General features: G+C 51.1%; 1 protein-coding gene across 1 annotated transcript; it reads right to left on the reverse strand.

The window, feature by feature from the left end:
• Positions 1-12: 12 nt before the first annotated feature.
• ERN2 (endoplasmic reticulum to nucleus signaling 2) lies at positions 13-16,658 on the reverse strand. The gene is given in 24 exon segments (XM_024560347.4): positions 13-295; positions 379-446; positions 530-653; positions 1,130-1,257; positions 1,341-1,488; positions 2,708-2,907; positions 2,985-3,084; positions 3,170-3,216; positions 3,219-3,322; positions 3,498-3,584; positions 5,837-5,976; positions 6,206-6,397; positions 7,093-7,214; positions 7,331-7,478; positions 7,564-7,642; positions 8,837-9,101; positions 10,037-10,090; positions 10,093-10,134; positions 10,443-10,550; positions 10,697-10,769; positions 14,065-14,137; positions 14,386-14,419; positions 14,790-14,895; positions 16,563-16,658. Coding segments are annotated over 24 exon segments (2,751 nt in total). The 3' UTR covers positions 13-82.
• Between the last annotated feature and the right edge of the window lie 754 nt (positions 16,659-17,412).

The raw sequence follows: 17,412 nt of genomic DNA on the forward strand, positions 1-17,412 counted from the left end.
CCCAGGCTGCCAAGCCTCTGTAGGTATTTTCTGATGCTGAGGCCAGCCTCAGCCCCAGGCCTAGCTCCTGGGCTGGCTGGCCTCAGCTCCCAGCTGCCCCTGGCCATGGCTCCCTGGCCCCTGAGGCCAGTGGATAGTAGGGCAAGAAGAAGCTCTCAGATGCGCAGCTCCTCATGGCATGGTGTGTGTGGAGAAGCAGCTGTGGGAAGCAGTCTGTGAAGTACTGGACAAAGCTGTCAGGGACGTTGCCTAGGGCCTGCCGGACCTCACTTGGAAGTTCCCTGTAGTGGTGCTTCTGGAGGGATTAGAGTACAGCCCCGGCTCAGTGGTGACCAGTCCTTGCCAGGAGCCAGGCCCCACCTGAGCCCTAGAACGCACCTTGTTCCTCATAGCACGGAGCAGGTCTCTCACTGAAGTCCCCTTATACAGCCGGAACCTTCTCAGATCTGTGGGCAGGGAAATCATTGGCAAAGTTGTCCCCACTGGACTTGACTTGGCCTTCCTGGCCCAAACAGCATCTAGCCTCTACCTGACTGCAGTGGCACCGAGATGTGCTTGTGCCAGTTGCCCCGGACCATGGCGGAGCCTCCTGCCTCCAGTGCCATCACCAGGGGCCCTTGTTCAGACTCCTTCTCCAGCCATTCACTGACATCCTAGGACCCCCCCATAGAGCTCCTGAGCCTGTGACCAATTTCAGAGGTCACAAGGCCAGGAGTCTTCCCTCCCTCCCATGTTAACCCACCGGGTCTTCCCCGATCCATGAGGTAGATACTGTTGTCCTCCATTTTACAGATGAGCAAGCAGGCTGAGAGGTAGAGTCCCTTGCTCAAAGTCATACAAGTTGGAATGGGCTTTCTGGGCACAGGTATGGCACAAGTGACAACTAAGGGTGACAGCAATGGTGTGCTCTCAGCCAAGGGGCAGCTGGCCTGGGAAGGTGGTGATGAGTAGATTGGAGGGCCGAAATGGCAACATTTAGGAGTTGGGTCCATCTTGGTTAGAAAAGCAGCCAGGCTGCCTGGCTCAGGCAGACAACTCCCTTTTCCCCCACACCAATCTGGCTTCCCCTTTCTTACTACTCGGGATCTACTTGGGACTTTCTGAGCCCATTCCCAAGATTTCCCCTAACCTGGAAGAACTGGAGCTGCTTGGCTCTGCTCCAGAAGAAGGGGTGGGCCAACACCTGGTGAGCAGAGGGGTGTGTCTGCGGCTGTGGGCTCAACATGGCCTCAAACAGGCTCCTGGCAACCACCTTGCCTGTAGGAAAAAGGGGATGGCTTTAGACCGCCAAGATTCATGGCCTGCTTCCTCCCTCCTTTGCTGGGCCAGTTCCCCCTCACCATGGGCCTCTTCCTCCAGGTGAGCCTGACAGGCAGCCCCTGCAAGGATGTTTGCCTGGCGATAAAGACTCTCTCCAAAGGGGTGGCTGCCACTGGAAAGCACATAATAGAACACGCAGCCTGCAGAGAAGATGTCCACTGCGCTGGTCTGGGGCCAGAGGAAAGAGCGTAAGGAGGAAGTCTGCTTCCAGGAAGCCTGCTTGACTAAATTCTCCCATGGGGAGTTTGGTTCAGGGTAGAACTCAGGTGCTTCCTTGGCCCTAAATCCCCTCCCCCTGCACCACTGAAAAGGGTCCATGGTTTTCATCCAAAATCTTTGACTCTACTGAGCTTCTAGTTCAGGTTTCCAAGAGTCATCCCTCCAGATCTAGCAGGTAACATTGCTGGGCGAAGCTGGCCAGGCGTGAGGCAATGAGGCAGTGGCGAGGGCACTTGATCTGGCATGGGCTCTGTCCACAGTCAGCAGCTGGCAGCTCCGGCTGGTTGCCTTCAAGGCACTCTCTTGGGGTGTTAGAGTTTTCATTTCCCAAGAGGATCCAGAAACCCAGATATTTAAGTGCAATTTCCCAAAAGTTAAAATACTGGCCACTAATTAAAAATGGAAAGAACTTGTACAGGCTCCTAACAGTGCTTGTGTTCCTTGGGCCTCCAGGTTGCCACTTCTAGCTTTCTTTAAACTTTAGGGGTGGGGGTGGCTTTGTCTAGTGACTCTCCTTTTGTGCTATTCTCATCTATGTCCATGACTACAATTTCTACATGCACGCTGATGGCTCAATAATCTGTACTCCTGGGGCCTCAAACTCAAATGTTTCTAGGTTTAGACACTGCTCAGCTTCAACTGTATTAGCTCATTGGATGCTCTTCAGACCATCGACCCCAGTGGTTCTCCACCCTGGCTATACCTGAAAACCCCGAGGCCTTACCCCAGCTAATCAGGCTGTAATCACTGAATGTGGGGCCTGGGCAGCTGATTTGTTTAGGTTCTCCTGTGATTCTGCAGCACAGTGAAGAGTTAAACCATTATAGCTCAGAGTTTCTCGACCTCAGCACTGTTGACACTGTGGGCCTGATCATATTTTGTTTAGGAGGGATAGTCACGGGATATTTAGCAGCATCATGGGTCTCTCTCCACCAGACGCCAGTAACAACCGCCCCCCCAACCACCAACTGTGGTTACCAAAAATATCTCTAGTCATTGTCCAGTGCCCCCTAGGTGGTAAAATAGTCCCTGGTTGAGAGCCACTGTTCTAAGTAAGAAAGGATTAATTATCCCACTTTATAGATGAAGAAACATGTTCAAGCTCACACAGCAGTGATATGAACCCTGGGAATGAGAGGCACTGGGCCAGGGCGATGGGACAACTCACAGGGCTGGCTTGGGGCAGGAGCTGAAGGAGCTCAGGTGCGATCCAGCCCTCTGTGCTGGGGACACCTGAGCACAGGCTGAAGCTACAGCGGCCAGCTGGCAGCTTCTTGCAGAGGCCAAAGTCGGAGAGAACCACCCTGCCTCAGCCCTGGCTGTCAAGCCCCGTGATGAGCACGTTGGCTGGCTTTAGGTCCCGGTGCACTGTGACAGTGGAAGACAGCTGAGAGAGGAGGTGAGGAAGGCAGGGTGGCAGTGGAGAACGGGAGGTGAGTGGGTACCTATGTGTAAGGAATGCGGGTGGGCCAGGCCAGACATGAGGTGCTGCATTACTGTCTCAGGCTCCAGGCCCCAGGGGTCCAGTTCTGGGCTTTCCACATACTGAGGAGCAGTGAGGGGCAAAAGTCACTTTGCAGTCAAGGACCTCCAGGCCATCTATCCACACCTCCCTGCATTCCAGCCTCACCTCCTTCCAGGAGGCAGGGCAGAATTTCAGGGCGATGCAGTGGAATTGGGGTGCCTGTCTGACTCTTGCAGCAGCTGGACCTCCCTCTGGACCAGGCCAAAGCATTCACGGAGGAGTCGCTTGACAGCCACTGCCCGCCCCTCAAACTGTCCTCTGGTAGGTGGGAGAATGGAAGTTCAGAGAAGGCAGATAAAGGAAAACTTAGGACTGGTACGAGGCACCAGCCTGTACCCACCTGGGGGATCCTTGAGAGAACAGCTTTCCAAGGGGCAGTACTGAAAGAGCTGAGAGGGCCACATCTCTAGCCTGGCTCCTGGCTGCCACTCACCAGAAAACAAAAGTTCCGCCTGCCCCGTGGCCCAGCACATCCTTGGGGTTAAAGGAGATCTTCCCCACCACAGTGAGCTGCTCAGCCAGGGGGAGAGGAGGGTGAGGTCTCAGGGAGCCACCACTTCCCAGTCCAGACCCACCCTGCCTTCACTTTGCTCAGACTTCCCCCCTTCCATGCCCATCCTGGTGCCAGACTGCCCGGGTCCAATGCTTGGTGCTGCCACTTTGTGTGTATACTTGGGCATGTACTTAACTGCTGTGACCTTGGTTTTCTCATCTGTAAAGCAGTTTAGACAAGGCACCTGCCCTCCAGTTTGCTACAGTCCCAGCTACTCCCTATTCTCTCTTCTACATGGCAGCTTTGCTCCTTTATCCAGCTGGCTTACGCATGGGCATGAGTTTGCAACACTCATTTTAGCTTCCAGAATGCACACCCTGCTTTCTGTCACCTCTGAACCCTTGCTCATGGTGTTGGTGCCCCCTGGATACTCCTGCTGCACTACCCCTAGCTCGCTTGGGTAATTACTTCTAAGCCTTGGTACCAGAGCTTAGCCATTGCTTCGATGACACTATTTCCTCAAGTCTGAGCTATGTGCCCTCCTCCGTGTTCACACAGTTCCCTGTGTGACCTCACCATCACAGCATTTATCACGCCACCTAACAGCTGCCTGTCCTCTCTGGGCTTTGCCTAGAGGTCATGAAAACACCAAAGTTAAGAGTTTATCAGTACTTTAAACAAGGGAAGTGAAAGAATAAGTTAAAAAAAAAAAAGAACAGAGGCCCTGGCTGGTGTGGCTCAGTGGATTGAGCATCAGCCTGCAAACTGAAAAGTTGTCTGTTCCATTCCCAGCCCAGGGTTGTGGGCCAGGTACCCGGTTGGGGGAGTATGAGAGGCAATCAATGTTTCTTGATCTCTCCCTATCTTTCTCTGTCCCTTATGCTCTCTCTAAAGATAAATAAATAAAATCTTTAAAAAATAATAACAGTGGAAATCCAGTATTATAGAGAGACTGGTACCACAGAGTCATAATGGAGGCACCAGGTTCCATCTGGGTGTTTTATTTTCTTGGGTTCTTGTCCTGAAGCACCAATATCACTTTGATTATTTTTTCTGGTGAGTAAAATATATGAGGTATTTTATATAACAAGGTGTCCTAGCTGAGCCAGGGCTGGATTTCAACATCCTCTTTTCTCCCCCTCCAAGGATTATTAATAATACTGACTTCTAAGGTAATTGTAGAGACATCTGTGGAAGGAATTAACATCCTGTCAATGACTAGGGTCTCATGGGCTGTGGGGTGAGAGACAGTTGTGAGAGAAGGACGATGGCAAGGAGGAACCGCAGGGCCATTTGATGAGAACCACCTGGGTTGTCTGGGAAAGACTGCTCAAGTCAGCAGGTCCAAGGAGATGAGTTTTCAGGGTGCAGTGAAACCTACCCAGAGTCAGTAAAGTGACAGGACCTGCAACACTTAGGGCTCAGTGGAGAGGACTCTGTAGTGGGAAATTTCCAGGAGAACTGACCCCTGAGGAAGGGAGCTGTTCCCTTTCCTCAGAGGCAAGGTGAACACAAAGGGGAAAGCTGGGAAAAGCACCAGATCTCCGAGAGCTACATATGGGGTGAACTTCAGCCTGAGTTAATGCTCTAAGGCATGAGGTTGTGGTTTGAGCAGTGACAGGGAGGTGACAGCAGCAGCTTATGCAAAGGAGTGAAGGACAACCCAGCCCAGAGCCAAAGAAGCAGAATAAAAAGCCTGGATTAGTAGAAGAAGCAGACCAATAAAAGCATGAAGAAGGCCCTGAGGGGCATCCCACAGGAGTAAATTGAGAAAAAAAGAATGTTTAAAAAATTAAAAGCCCTAAAGAGGGGAAGGTACCAAATGGTACCTAGGTAATTTACTATTATTGTTACCAAATACGATATTATTTTAGCATACATACCATCACCTTGGTATGATTTAATAAATGATGGTGGTGGTGACCTCTCCCAGTGAGGTGATGTAATGAGGTGGGTGTTATTATTTCCATGTTACAGATGAGAATACGAAGACTCAGAGGAGTTAAGCAACTCATGAAAGTTAACAGAGGTGTTAGATTTACACCCAGTTCTATCTGCACCTATAATCCTTGAAAATAACGACAATAATAAAAAAAGCTGGCAGACATGTCTACAGTGCTCAACTACATAGCAGGCACTATTCGAAATACTCTCTTATTAACTCATTTAGGCTTAGCTACCCCACTAGTGGCTTCCAATAAGATGACTTTAAAGCTAAACTTGCTCTTCTCTTTTCTCTGTCCCTGACAATGCCCTTTCCTATTTACTTAAGCTCACCTTCAGGGTCTTCAGGTGGCTGGGTTTGCTCAGAGGGGCTTTGCAGCCTCTTCTGGTCCTGTGGGGTGGTCCCTGAGAGCTGGGACAGAGCATCCTGTGAGATGGCAGGAGGGCCTGTAGGTGCCAGGGGAGCCTGCTGCTGCTGCTGAAACACAAGGGCTTACAGGAGCTCGGCCCTGGCCAGGCCCTGCTCTTTGGTGGGCCCAGCAGCTGTGCCTGAGACAGCCTGCACTGGACCATGAACACAAAGCACAAAGCACAGTAAGGGGCTAGGGGAGCTGTTGGGCAGAAGGCAGGGGGCAGAATTGGAGCTCGGTGAGACAGTTGCTGAGTGGTCTTGAAGAAGAGGGGCAGAATTGTCCCTAGGATACCCTAAGACAAACCTGAGGTTGGGGTGTTGGGCTTACCTGCCTCATCAAGAAGAGAATCCACCCTCCTAGGAGGACTGCGGTGAGGCTGGCTGCCAGCAGGTCTTGGGCTCCCAGTCCTGGATCCGAGTGTGAAGTTTCCTCTTCAGGATGTAGTTCCAGGTTGCAAGGCTCCTCCCGACTCAGGCTCAGGAGCTGGGGACAAGGGGGCTTTCACTCTTTGCAACCCTTCTCACTGGGAACCCCTAACCTTTCATAAACCAGTACAGGGCTGGGCTTAGCATAAGGGGCAGTGAGTGAGTGGTCCTTGTGGTGGGGGACAGGGCTCTCTCCGTGGTGCTGAAGTATCATGGTGCTCCAGGAGCCTGGGCTTCCAAACCCAGCTGATGACCAGCATCTCCTGGGGTGTCACTAAAAAAATACAAATACTTGGGGGGAATTACCAAAAATGCAGATATCCATCTCCAGAGATTCTTAATTCAGTGGGGTGGGGGTAGGAATCCAGGTGATTCTAATAAGCAGTCAGATTTGAGAATTATTGCTCCAAGTCATGTCTATTCCTTCTAACCTTGAACTACTAGTGATTCTTGTTCAACCTTCTCCAAGAAGAAAAACTTTTGTAGTTTTTCTGTTTTGATTTCTCATTTGATAAACTCTGTATAACTCTGACACTGAAGAAGAGTAAAGAATACTGTGACCCATGTTTCACAATTTAGATGACCAGTATCTTTTGACCCTTCTAACAATTACAAGTGCTTTTATTGTGGGAAATTATGTGAGGTCAATTGACCCACCCCAAATATTATTCCTAGAAGCCCAAGGAAAATGTCTAGTGGCTGCCACCCATTGGCCTAGTCTCCCTCTAAGCTCTCTGACCTTTCAGCACTGACCTCCAATAAGAGAGCTGGAGACTGTATGCTCTTGGAGGGTTTGGTTTCAGTAGTTCCACTCCCTGGGGTGGGATGGACTCTCAGCATGGTGGTGTGCAGGACTGGGGGTTGCTTATGGTGTCCTAAGGGATAGGGAACAAGTCAGTGTGCTGAAGGTAACCTCAGCCTTCCAGCTCAGAAGCCAGGATCACAGGTCCTTCATCTTCGTCTATGTCAGATTTGAGCTAGAGAATCTCACCAATGAGCAACCACTGGATAGGGAGGGCCACACTGCCTGAGGGGTATCTGACAGCCGTGCTAGGTGAGCCCTCTTGCTCTCCTGAGACTTGGAGTGTCACCTCATCTGTGGTGGGGCCATCTGAGGGGGCCGGGGTCAGTCCACGAGGCTGTGGCAGAAGATGGAGAGTCATGAGTGAGGGGGGTGCTCCTGCTCCATCCCCTCTTTCTGCCCACTCAGAGACCTGCTCTCACCACTAGGGCCATCCCTGTGTGAACCACCGCTTTGGAAACATAGAAGCCAGCTTCATCCTTCCCTACATACAGCGTCATCCTAGTGGGGGAAAGGAAAGGGGAGAAAGATGAGTAATGGTCGTGGGTGGTTTCAGTTACTACTGTACTCATGTTCTTGTATTGTTCCCTCCCACATCACTTCTGGGCTTGGTCGTCTGACTTGCTTTGGACAATGAGACAACAGTAAGTATGATACAAGTACAGGCTTGAGAAGTGCTTGTGTGAGAGACTTGTCCTCTCGTATTGTTCTTTGGAACCAAGACCAAGCGCTTTGAAAGAAAACCAGGCTAGCCCCCTAGGACATGAAAGACATTATCTGATGCTCTCTAAGCTAAATAGCTCACCAACTATGAGACAGGTGAGTGAGACCATCCTAGATCATCCAGGCTCAGCCACGCCACCAGCTGACTGCACATATTAACTAAGGCCTCCCAGACCAGAAAACCACCCAGCTGACCACACAGAATCTTGAAAGATAATAAATGTTTGTTGTTTTGAAGTGCTCTTCTCTCTTTTTCTCATTTCCTATTTATCCTTTAGGTTTTAACTTGGATGTCCCTTCCTCCAGGAAGCATTCCATGACTGCCTCCTGACACCTGTCTCAACTTAGGTACTCTTCTTATACATTCCCATGACAAACCTATTTTTCTCTTATCCTTTATAATATCATAATTGCCTCTTTACACACCTATCTCCTCTACTAGATTCTGAGATTTCCATAGGTAGGAATGCTGGCTGTATTACTGTACTCCCAGAGCCTAACAAATGGATGATACAGAGTTAAGTGCTCAATTAACATTTGCAGAACAAATTGAATGAGTGCCAAATCCCTGACTTTCACAGTCTATCACTTGGCTCTCCCACATGGGGACTTAAAGGTTTTTAGTGCTGTAAGGCAGGGTGACAGTCTTCAACAATCAATAAGGCACAGCACGTACCAAGCAGAACAGGTGCCAGCTGTAGCACTGGAGTGGAGACCTGGAGACGACCTCCTAGGCCACATTTTACCTTGTCAGTTGCTGAACAGTGTGGAGCTACGTAGGAGGTCCTGGAGCACACAGGGAGTGGTGCAGGGCACTGGTTATTTATTAACAAGTTTGGTTGATATTTTGAAATATTTTGACCCCTGGCTCAACTATATTGGTATATCAGGGTCAGACATCACATTGCCAATTGGGCATGGGCTACAACACTTCCAGAGGGTCCTCCCCAGTCCCCAGGCATAGGCACCTACAGCAGCTGGATGTCCAAGACAGAGAAGTGGGTGGCTGTGTTCTGAGGACCTGAAGCAGGCAGTCGGATGTGGCCCCAGTGGAGGATGAGGAAGTGCAGGGTGTCCCAAGCCAGTGTGAGGTGGGGTAGCTGGCGCAGGCTGTCCTGGTGCCAGGTGTAGATGCCCATCACAGGTACACCCAGGTCCTGTGTCCACAACACTGCCCCACTTCCTGGGTCCACAGTGAGCAGCAGGCCCATCCCACAGGATACCAGGTGGCTCATGTCTGCCAAGAAAGATGGCTGGGGAGATGTGATCAGGGACCTCTGATGTGAGGTACCTCAGAACATCTTGGGGTGGGGGAACTGCTCAGAGGGTGGGTCATCAGGAGGGCTACTCAAGTGTGTGGAGTTCAGTTGAGATCACCTGGAGGGTTGCAGGACATGGGAAGGTCAGTCAAAGTTCCCTGGGGCATTTGGATCCGTCAGGGTCAATTGGGAGCTCTGTAGAATGTAGGGGTCTATCAGGGTCATCTGAAGGTGACTCACATGTTACTTGAGAGAGACCAGTTAGGATGTGGAATAGTCAGTCACTTAGGCTCTGACTGATGTCTTAGGATGGGTGATCAGGATGGCCTACACGCATGTGGGTCACTTGGGTATCATTTAGCATGTGAAAGAGGTCAGTCAGGGGCTCTAGGGCTGTTACTTGTGATGTGTCCTGTGAAGTGACAGAGTCAATGTACCAGGAGTTGCCTAGGGGCCCCTGTGAGGTCATTCAGGAAGTCTGGTAAAATAGTCATAATATCAAGAATGTGGTCAGGATTATCTGGGGAAAGGTCACTTAGGGTTATCTGTCAGTGGTCATTCAACACTGGGGCTCAGTTAGGACATGAGGGGACTGGTCAGGATGTGTGTGGGTTGCTTGGGGTCCCCCAGGATGTCAGGAGTCACCCAGGGTGACCTGGTTGGGCTCACTTGGAACGTGAAGGAGTGAGGATGTTAGGGCTGCTTAGGGTACAGGAGGGTCATGCTGGGTGTTAAGGGGGGTCATTTGAAGAGGGTCATTTAGGGTCATCCATCAAAGGTGTATCATTCATGTGGGATGCCTGAGGAGGTCAAATAGGTCAGAATGTGGTGGGGCTTGATCATGGATACCACATAGGGTTCCCTGAATTGAGGATGTTGCTCCAAGATGGGGGCAGAGAAAGGTGGCACTCACATTTTCCAGGGGAGACATCCATGAGGGGTGCTGAGTAGCAACAGTAGGTGGCAACAGAAGGTCAGGGGTCCGGGGGTCATGCATGGTGACCGTGTACTCTGAGGATGCCAGAGGCAAGGTTACCGCGAAGGCTTGTGTGATACTCCTCTGATCCCCCAACTCAGAGGGTGTCATCTTATGGAGGTGGGGTTCTGAGCACCCAGCCTGGAGTAGAGTCTGTGAGTACCGTGAGGGCAGAAACCGGGTCTATCCTGGTGACTGCTCTATCCTCTGCTCTTTGTTCAGTGCTCAGTGGAATGTTTGTTGGCCGACAAATGGATAGACTGGCCCAATTCAACTTGGAGAACAATTGCCAGGCCTGGGCACAGCAAAAGAGGGGGCTGCCCAGAACAGGGGCCCAACTCACATGTGCGGCTGATGTAGAGGAGGGGAGTAGAAAGGGCCTCTGAGGTCAGTGTCATCTGGGTCTCCGCTGATTCAGGATCTACCACAAACCAGGCATCCTGCTTTCGGCCTGTGGAGGTGGAACATGTGTCAGCCCTCAGGACGGCCTGGGAGAAGGTGTGCAGCCTCTCCATTTTGTGCCAGGCTGGCCTTTCATGGTTTTATCCCCTGTCCCTGCTTCCTGGACCTGGACCCACAGGCTGGAGAGATGCTTACCTGTGTAGAAGACACCATCTGAGCTGCGGCATGGGGAGGCATGAACCAGCTCGGGGATGGTGAATGGCAGTTTCTGAGGAGACAGAAAAGTTCCAGAAAGGAGGAAGAGCAGAAAAACTCATACAACCTATTTCTGAAGCACCGTTTTTATTGTTTCCATTTTCCAGAGAGACTTAGAGAAGCTGGGGAACTGTTCCAGTTTTAAGGATCTCAAGAGACCTGACAACCAAATGCTATGGTGAATCCAATTCGAATTCTGGACTAGGAAACAATAAAGGGCACCATTGGAACACTGAACAAACATGGGCTGTGAATTACATAATGCTATCGCATCAGTGTTAAGTTTCCTTATTTTATTCATTTATACCCAGGCTATGCAGGAGAAAGTCCTTGTTCTTAGAAATACATAATGCCACTTTAGGAGTAAAGGGTATAATGTCTGTAACTCACTCTTGAATGCATGGTTCAGAAAAAGAAAAATTTTTAAAGATTTTATTTATTTATTTTTAGAGAGAGGAGAAGGGATACAGAGAGGGAGAGACACACTGATGTTCGAGAGATACATCGATCCGTTTGTGTCCCGTGCACCCCCAACTGGGGACCTGGCCTGCAAGCCAGGCATGTGCCCTGACTGGGCATTGAACCAGTGACCTTCCAGTTCACAGGTGCAGGCCGGCTCTCAATCTACTGAGCCACACCAGCCAGGGAAGAAAAAGAAATTTTATATATACATATGTAATATTCTTGACACTCTATTTATCTGTTTATCATCTACCTAGAGAGAGCAAAAGCAAACGTGGTAAGATGTTAAAAACGATGAATTTAGGTAAAAGGAATAAAGAAATTTTTGTACTATTCTTTCATTTTTTCCTATATTTGAAATTATGTAAAAATGAAAAGTTACACATATAGAAAAATCCCCAAACTGCACATACAAAGCTGTTGCCAGACAGCACCCCAGGCACACGTGGCACCGAGGGAAAGAGAGCTGAGGTTTCCTGGAGACACGGGACCAACAACAAAAGAGGTCATTACCACCTGTAATTGTTATGGTGTGGTTAGTGTTCCTGAAAGAAACTGAGGGGCACCTATTGTAGATGTTGGGGAACTGAAAAGCTGCTGGAGGAAGTTCATTCATTCCTTCATTCATCAACCATTTAATGCCGGGATTACTAGTAACCAAGACCAATAAAGCTCCTTTCTGCAGTTACTTTTCTGGTGTGTGTGGGAGAGAGAGAATAAACAAAGAAAAAATGTATATACCATTAAAAAAAAAAATCAAACCCAGAGAACTAGGCTAAAAAGTGATCTGAGATACCAGTTTTCATAAGGTGGCTGGCTTGGTAGGTGAGGGAGTGAGCCGCAGGGACACGTGGAGGAACAGCGCTCTGGGTAGGGGTCAGCCGGTGCAGCGGCAGGGAGAGCTCATCACTCCGCACGCGTGGGGCGGTGTGCCTCCAGGGATCGGAGAGGGGAGGAGTGGGAGGAGTGACCGGAAGTGAGGGTAGCCAGAGGCAACATCACGAGTTTGGAAGGAGTTTGGATTTTGTATCGGGACTGGAGGGCTGAGCAAGAAAGAGCTAGGGAAGGGGCACACTTCTCGCAAATACTGTGGCTCTTCTGGCTTCTGGTGGGGTCGCACTTCCTTCTCTGCTTCAAATAGGTACAGCTTTGAGGCCTGCTTTAGCCAGCAGGAGGGAAGGAGAGAAGACACGTGTCACTGCCATGAGGACACTGAGAATCTGTGTGTAAGTCACATTTGCCTCTTTTGCTTTGGTGATTGAGAAGCTCAGGCTGAGATGGAGCCTCCAGCAGCTTGAGTTTCCAGGAGGGCGCAATGTACAGAGCCCCCTGCACCCACACCCCCCTGCCCTCCCGCTGGCAGGCAGAAGTAGAGGAGGAGTGTTCCAGACATCGGGGACAATTTGGATGAAGCCCCAGAGCTGGCATATTAAGTTGAACGGTGTGCGTGTGCACGCGTGGAGGTGAGAGAGGAGGCTGGAAAAGTGAGAGGGCCCAGATCACGGAGGATGTGACATGCTTTGTCAGGGCTCCTGAACTTTATCCTAGAGGCAGGGGAGTGGGGAGGAGTGCTGTGATTACTGATGGCTCTCCCTGATGAGACTGGAGATCCACTCACCATCCCTTTCCACCCTGCTCCCTCCCACCCCACCCCCAAAACACACTTGTTGGAATGACATCAGTGGACGCCACATGCTCTGGCTTTTAGTGTGAGATTGGGCATGTATCCCTGTCTCCTCTCCACAAAGTCATCATGGCCTGGAAGTATCACCGCCCACCCCCACCATCCCCCAAAGGCCTCAGCTCCTGGCAGATGGCCCTCTTCTCACCCTCCCTCTGGCTCCAGGTTGTGATCACTGCTCCCTCCTGTCCCTCTGAGCTTAGGGCTGATAATGGTCCCCCACTGTTATGGGCTACAGGAAACTTCACTCTGCCCACACCTTTGTAAGCAATCCTTTCAATAAGATCTCAAGTTACCCTGTTGAGTGTGCCAGCTGTTTGCCACTGGGCCCTTGCCTGACTCACAAATAACATTTCTTACCAATTCAGCTTCTAACTCTCATACTTAAGACCTTTCTGGCAGGCAGGCTTCCTGGCACAGTCAGAATTTTGACAAAGCATATTCCACCCTATTCCCCGTGAGTCATGTTAAATAGCCCCCATCACAATCCTGATGTGGAAGATGGAAAAAATGGCCACAAGTTCTATCTGTTCCTCTGTGCTTGGCCATGTGACATTTCTGATGAGACCTTAGCTAATGTGGTAATAGCGAAGCTTGAGAAGTTCTTGTGCATAGGCCTTGCCCTCCCTTGCTGCTTTTAGTTCCCTTGTTGGTACATGTAAACAAGACCAGGCTTGCCTGCTGGAGGGTGAGACACATGTGTCCTATGCCCTCTGTCAGCCTCTGTCGAAAGCCAGCCAACCACGAGCAGCTTTCAAAAAAGGAGCCATTCGGCTGACCAGCAGCTTACCACAAATGCTTAAGCAAGTTCAATCAAGACCACCGCACCTAACTTGTCATCCCACAAAGCTGTGAGTTAAGTAAATTGAGTTTGGGACCATTCATTATTTAGTAAAAGCTAACTGATTCATAGGTTTCTCCTTAAAACACTCAGAGTCCTGGAAAAGCCCCCTTGTTGGCCTGCTTTGCAAATACAGCCAGAGCCACCCCCACAAGCCCTTTTCAACAGGTCCCTCCAGACAGGTTTCCCATAATGCGACCAGATCCCTGACTTACCCTTTGCAGGTCACTCAGATTCTGACCATGCTGCTCCCTCTGTTCCCTCAGTGCTCTGCCTAACAGAAGCCCCAGCGTCTCTCATCCCCAAGCACTGAAGTACACACACCATTAATCCCTGTTGTTTCTGAGTCCCCAAGATGTACAGGCTGCCATCAGCTGGATCTGAGAGAAAGGCCGTTCTGTAGAGCAGCGAGGAATAGGGGTGGGGGAGGGTTGGATGCATGCCCCCTGGTTTCACGAAGATAGCCTTTCCCTCCCACTTCTTAGCTAGTAGGAACCCACCCTTGCAGGAGGCACACAGCTCCAGGCCCAGTTCCCCTCCCTAATGTCCATCATGCACCCCTCACCCCCGTCCAAACTCCCTCGGGACACTCTGGCTCCCCCATCTCCCAGATGTCCTCTCCTTAAAAGGTCACAGGTCACTTACTCTGTGATGTACATTGGCCTTTGGATGATGGTATCTGCAGATACAGGAACAAGGACCATGAGTCGCCCCCCTTGGCACTCCCCACTGAGAAGCATAGCTCCTATTCACTGGGTGCTTACTGTGTGCCAGACACCAACACAAGCATCTGACATATGTGTATTATAATCTTCCTGAGAACTCTGTGACGGGGTGAGGCGTTACCCTTGGCTTCATTTTATAGGAGAGGACACTGTTGTTCAGAGAGGTAGAGTGGCTTTCCCAAGGCCACACAGCTGGTAAGTGGTGAAGCTGCCTACATATAGTGGCTTGTTGAATTCTAGATCCTATGTTCGTATCCTCTATGTCATAGTGACACCACTCTAACTCGGGGTCCACGGAGAAAGGAGTGACCATCTCTTGCTCACCATCCTTCAGTGTCCACTTCAAGTCCCCTGTCTGCTTGCTTAGTGCATGGAGACTACCATCCAGGGTGGACACAAGCAGGAGGCTCTCTGGACCGAGGGTCTTGACCTGCAGTGGGAAACAGCCACCTCCTCTGAGAGGCCTCAGACCACCCCTTGCTTGTCCTTGCCCCAGGCAGGGCTGGCTGTGACTCCCCAGCCCTCTGGAGACAGAGAAAGAAGGAACGCCAATAAGGGAGGCTCTTAGCTATACCTATTGATCTCCTGGACCCCAGAGAGGGATTACAGTGGGAGTCAAGGCCTCCTGGCTCCCACTGTGTTAAAGTCCCACCCTTTTCCCCACCCAATTCTTTCTGGTTTCCCAAAGAAGACTGAAGGCCTTTACAAAAAAAAAAAAAAAAAAAAAGGCACTGATACTGGTCCTTACTAGGGGCTCTATGCTATTATTTTTCGTGCAGGTGAAGAAGACAGGGTCAGGAAGGTAAGACAATCAGCCACACCGGTAGAGAACGGCAGACCTGGGACTTGAACCACCAGCCTTGAGATTGCAACACCTGGTCTCTTTCTCCTTTACCACACTGTCTGCTTCTCCAAATGACAGCCCCTTTGCCTCCCTAAATGAACCCAGCTGCTTTAGGAGCCCAGGCTGAGGGAGGGCGGGCTTCCATCAGGCCCCTGCTGGGCTAACTCACCTGCCCAACCCCCTTTGAGCAAACAGGGTGAGGCTGAGCTCCCAGCAGGAACCCTAACATCCGGGTGGGCCAGCCGCACCCCTGCAAAGGCCACGTCCTGCTCCAGGGCCCTAGCCACTGGTCTGTGGGGAGAGTCAGGGAACTCCCTCTTAGCCTCTCTGGTTCCCCACCTGTTTGCTGATCTGCAATCTAGCAGGAGGGAGCACGGTCCAGAGAAGAAGCTGCAGACTGGTGGCCCACAGTGGAGTTTTGTTTGACCATAATCATGTTTAAAATTTGGTTTTAATTAACTGCCAATTAAAACACTGGAAAGATTTTACTTGAAATCTAGATTTCTGATTTTTCTTGTTTTTCCCTGCAAACACCAGATCTCACCACACTGGGCTCACATTCCTACTTGGCAACCAGGGGGTGGACTCAGAGCTGGGAGCTGAACCTGGCAGTGCCCAGCTCTCTTGTGATCCTGTTGGCTGTCCTGGGGGTTGGAGACCCAACATCGTTGGAAACCACCCCTGTGCACTGGATTCCAGGCTGGGCCTCTTCCGCCTTCTCCTTGCATTTCTGTAAGACTGGACTTTCCTGCTCTAAACGGGCTGGCCCAGATGCCCACACCCCGCATCCAGCTTATTTATCCCAGTAGTTCTCAACCTGCGGTCCAGGCACGGGTGAAGGCAGCACGTTGAGGCACCTGTATTTGTAAAACGGCGTGTGGGTGCATTTCTCAGAGGACCTTTAAGTTGACCATATTTGCCAAAGCGTCTGGGATTACAGAAATTGCAGGAGGCCAGCCCCCACCCTACCCTTTAACCCCTGCCCCAGGTTGTTCTCTCAATCTGCACCCCGAGCTGCAAGAGGGGAGGGGTGTTTGGTCACCTGCACCTTTCCACTCTGGCACGTCTCTCTGTCTAGGTGTTTGTGGGGTAACTGGCAACTCCCCAAAGCTGAGAAGTTTTCACTCGCCAAAGGCCGACTGGGTGCCACCCTAGCTCAAAGGAGAGCCAGACATCCCTGCTGCTCCGCTGCGCCACAGCCCTCTGCGCCCGCGGACCTCACCTTGGAGGCTGCGTGTCTGCCTGCTCCTCACCTGCGGCGCGAGAGTCCCCAGTAGAGCCGCCATTAGGAACCAGTGTCGGAGCCCGAGCATCGTCAACCTGTCCGACCCACGGGCCACGCTCGCCATAGCCGAGAGCACCTGCAGGGCTGGCCAGGTCCCTTGGTGCCTCCAGGAGACTGCAAGGCCCGGAATCAGCCTGGAGGAGACTCCACCCTGGGCTGGGCCAGTTGGGTGCGTGGAGGCTGGGGCCCAACGTCGTTCGCCCGCCCTTCCCATCAGACCACACATGCGTCCCCCAGTCACTCTACTCCACAAGGGACAGCTCTGGGCTTTACCGGGGACTTTACCACCTGCCAAGTACTCTACCAAGTGCTGTGCACCCCACGTTAACTCGTCTAATCTTAGTGTTACCCGTGTAAAAACCAGGCTCAGACCTAGAAGCCAGGTTCACGCGTCTGACCTCAAGGCTGTGCTCTGTTACTATGAGAGTGGCCTCTGCTGAGAGATAATGAAATGTGGATTAATTGATTGAGTCAATTATTCATTCAATAGATATTTATTATGTCAGCCTGGCGAACAAGAGAGATAGGGTCCCTGCATTCGTAGAATGTCCAGGTTCCTGTGTTAACTGTTGGACGACTCGGCAGCCAAGGACACCTGGCTATGGCAGTGGCAGTCCCTGCTGCAGGCAGACCTCGCAGACCTGGTGCAGGGACGGCGTGGAGGGGTCCAATCAGCTCTCAAGTCTGTCTCACGCATTTCTCCTTCATCTTGTGTAGAATTCTTGCTGATTTGTGGATCATGAAGCCTGCTCTACCACCTTCTTCTCCCCCTCCTCTTTGTCACCCTGGGCCCTCCTCATCACACCCCACAGTCGCCC

This window comes from Desmodus rotundus, chromosome 1 (assembly GCF_022682495.2).
Source record: "Desmodus rotundus isolate HL8 chromosome 1, HLdesRot8A.1, whole genome shotgun sequence".
NCBI classification, from domain to species: Eukaryota; Metazoa; Chordata; class Mammalia; order Chiroptera; family Phyllostomidae; genus Desmodus; species Desmodus rotundus.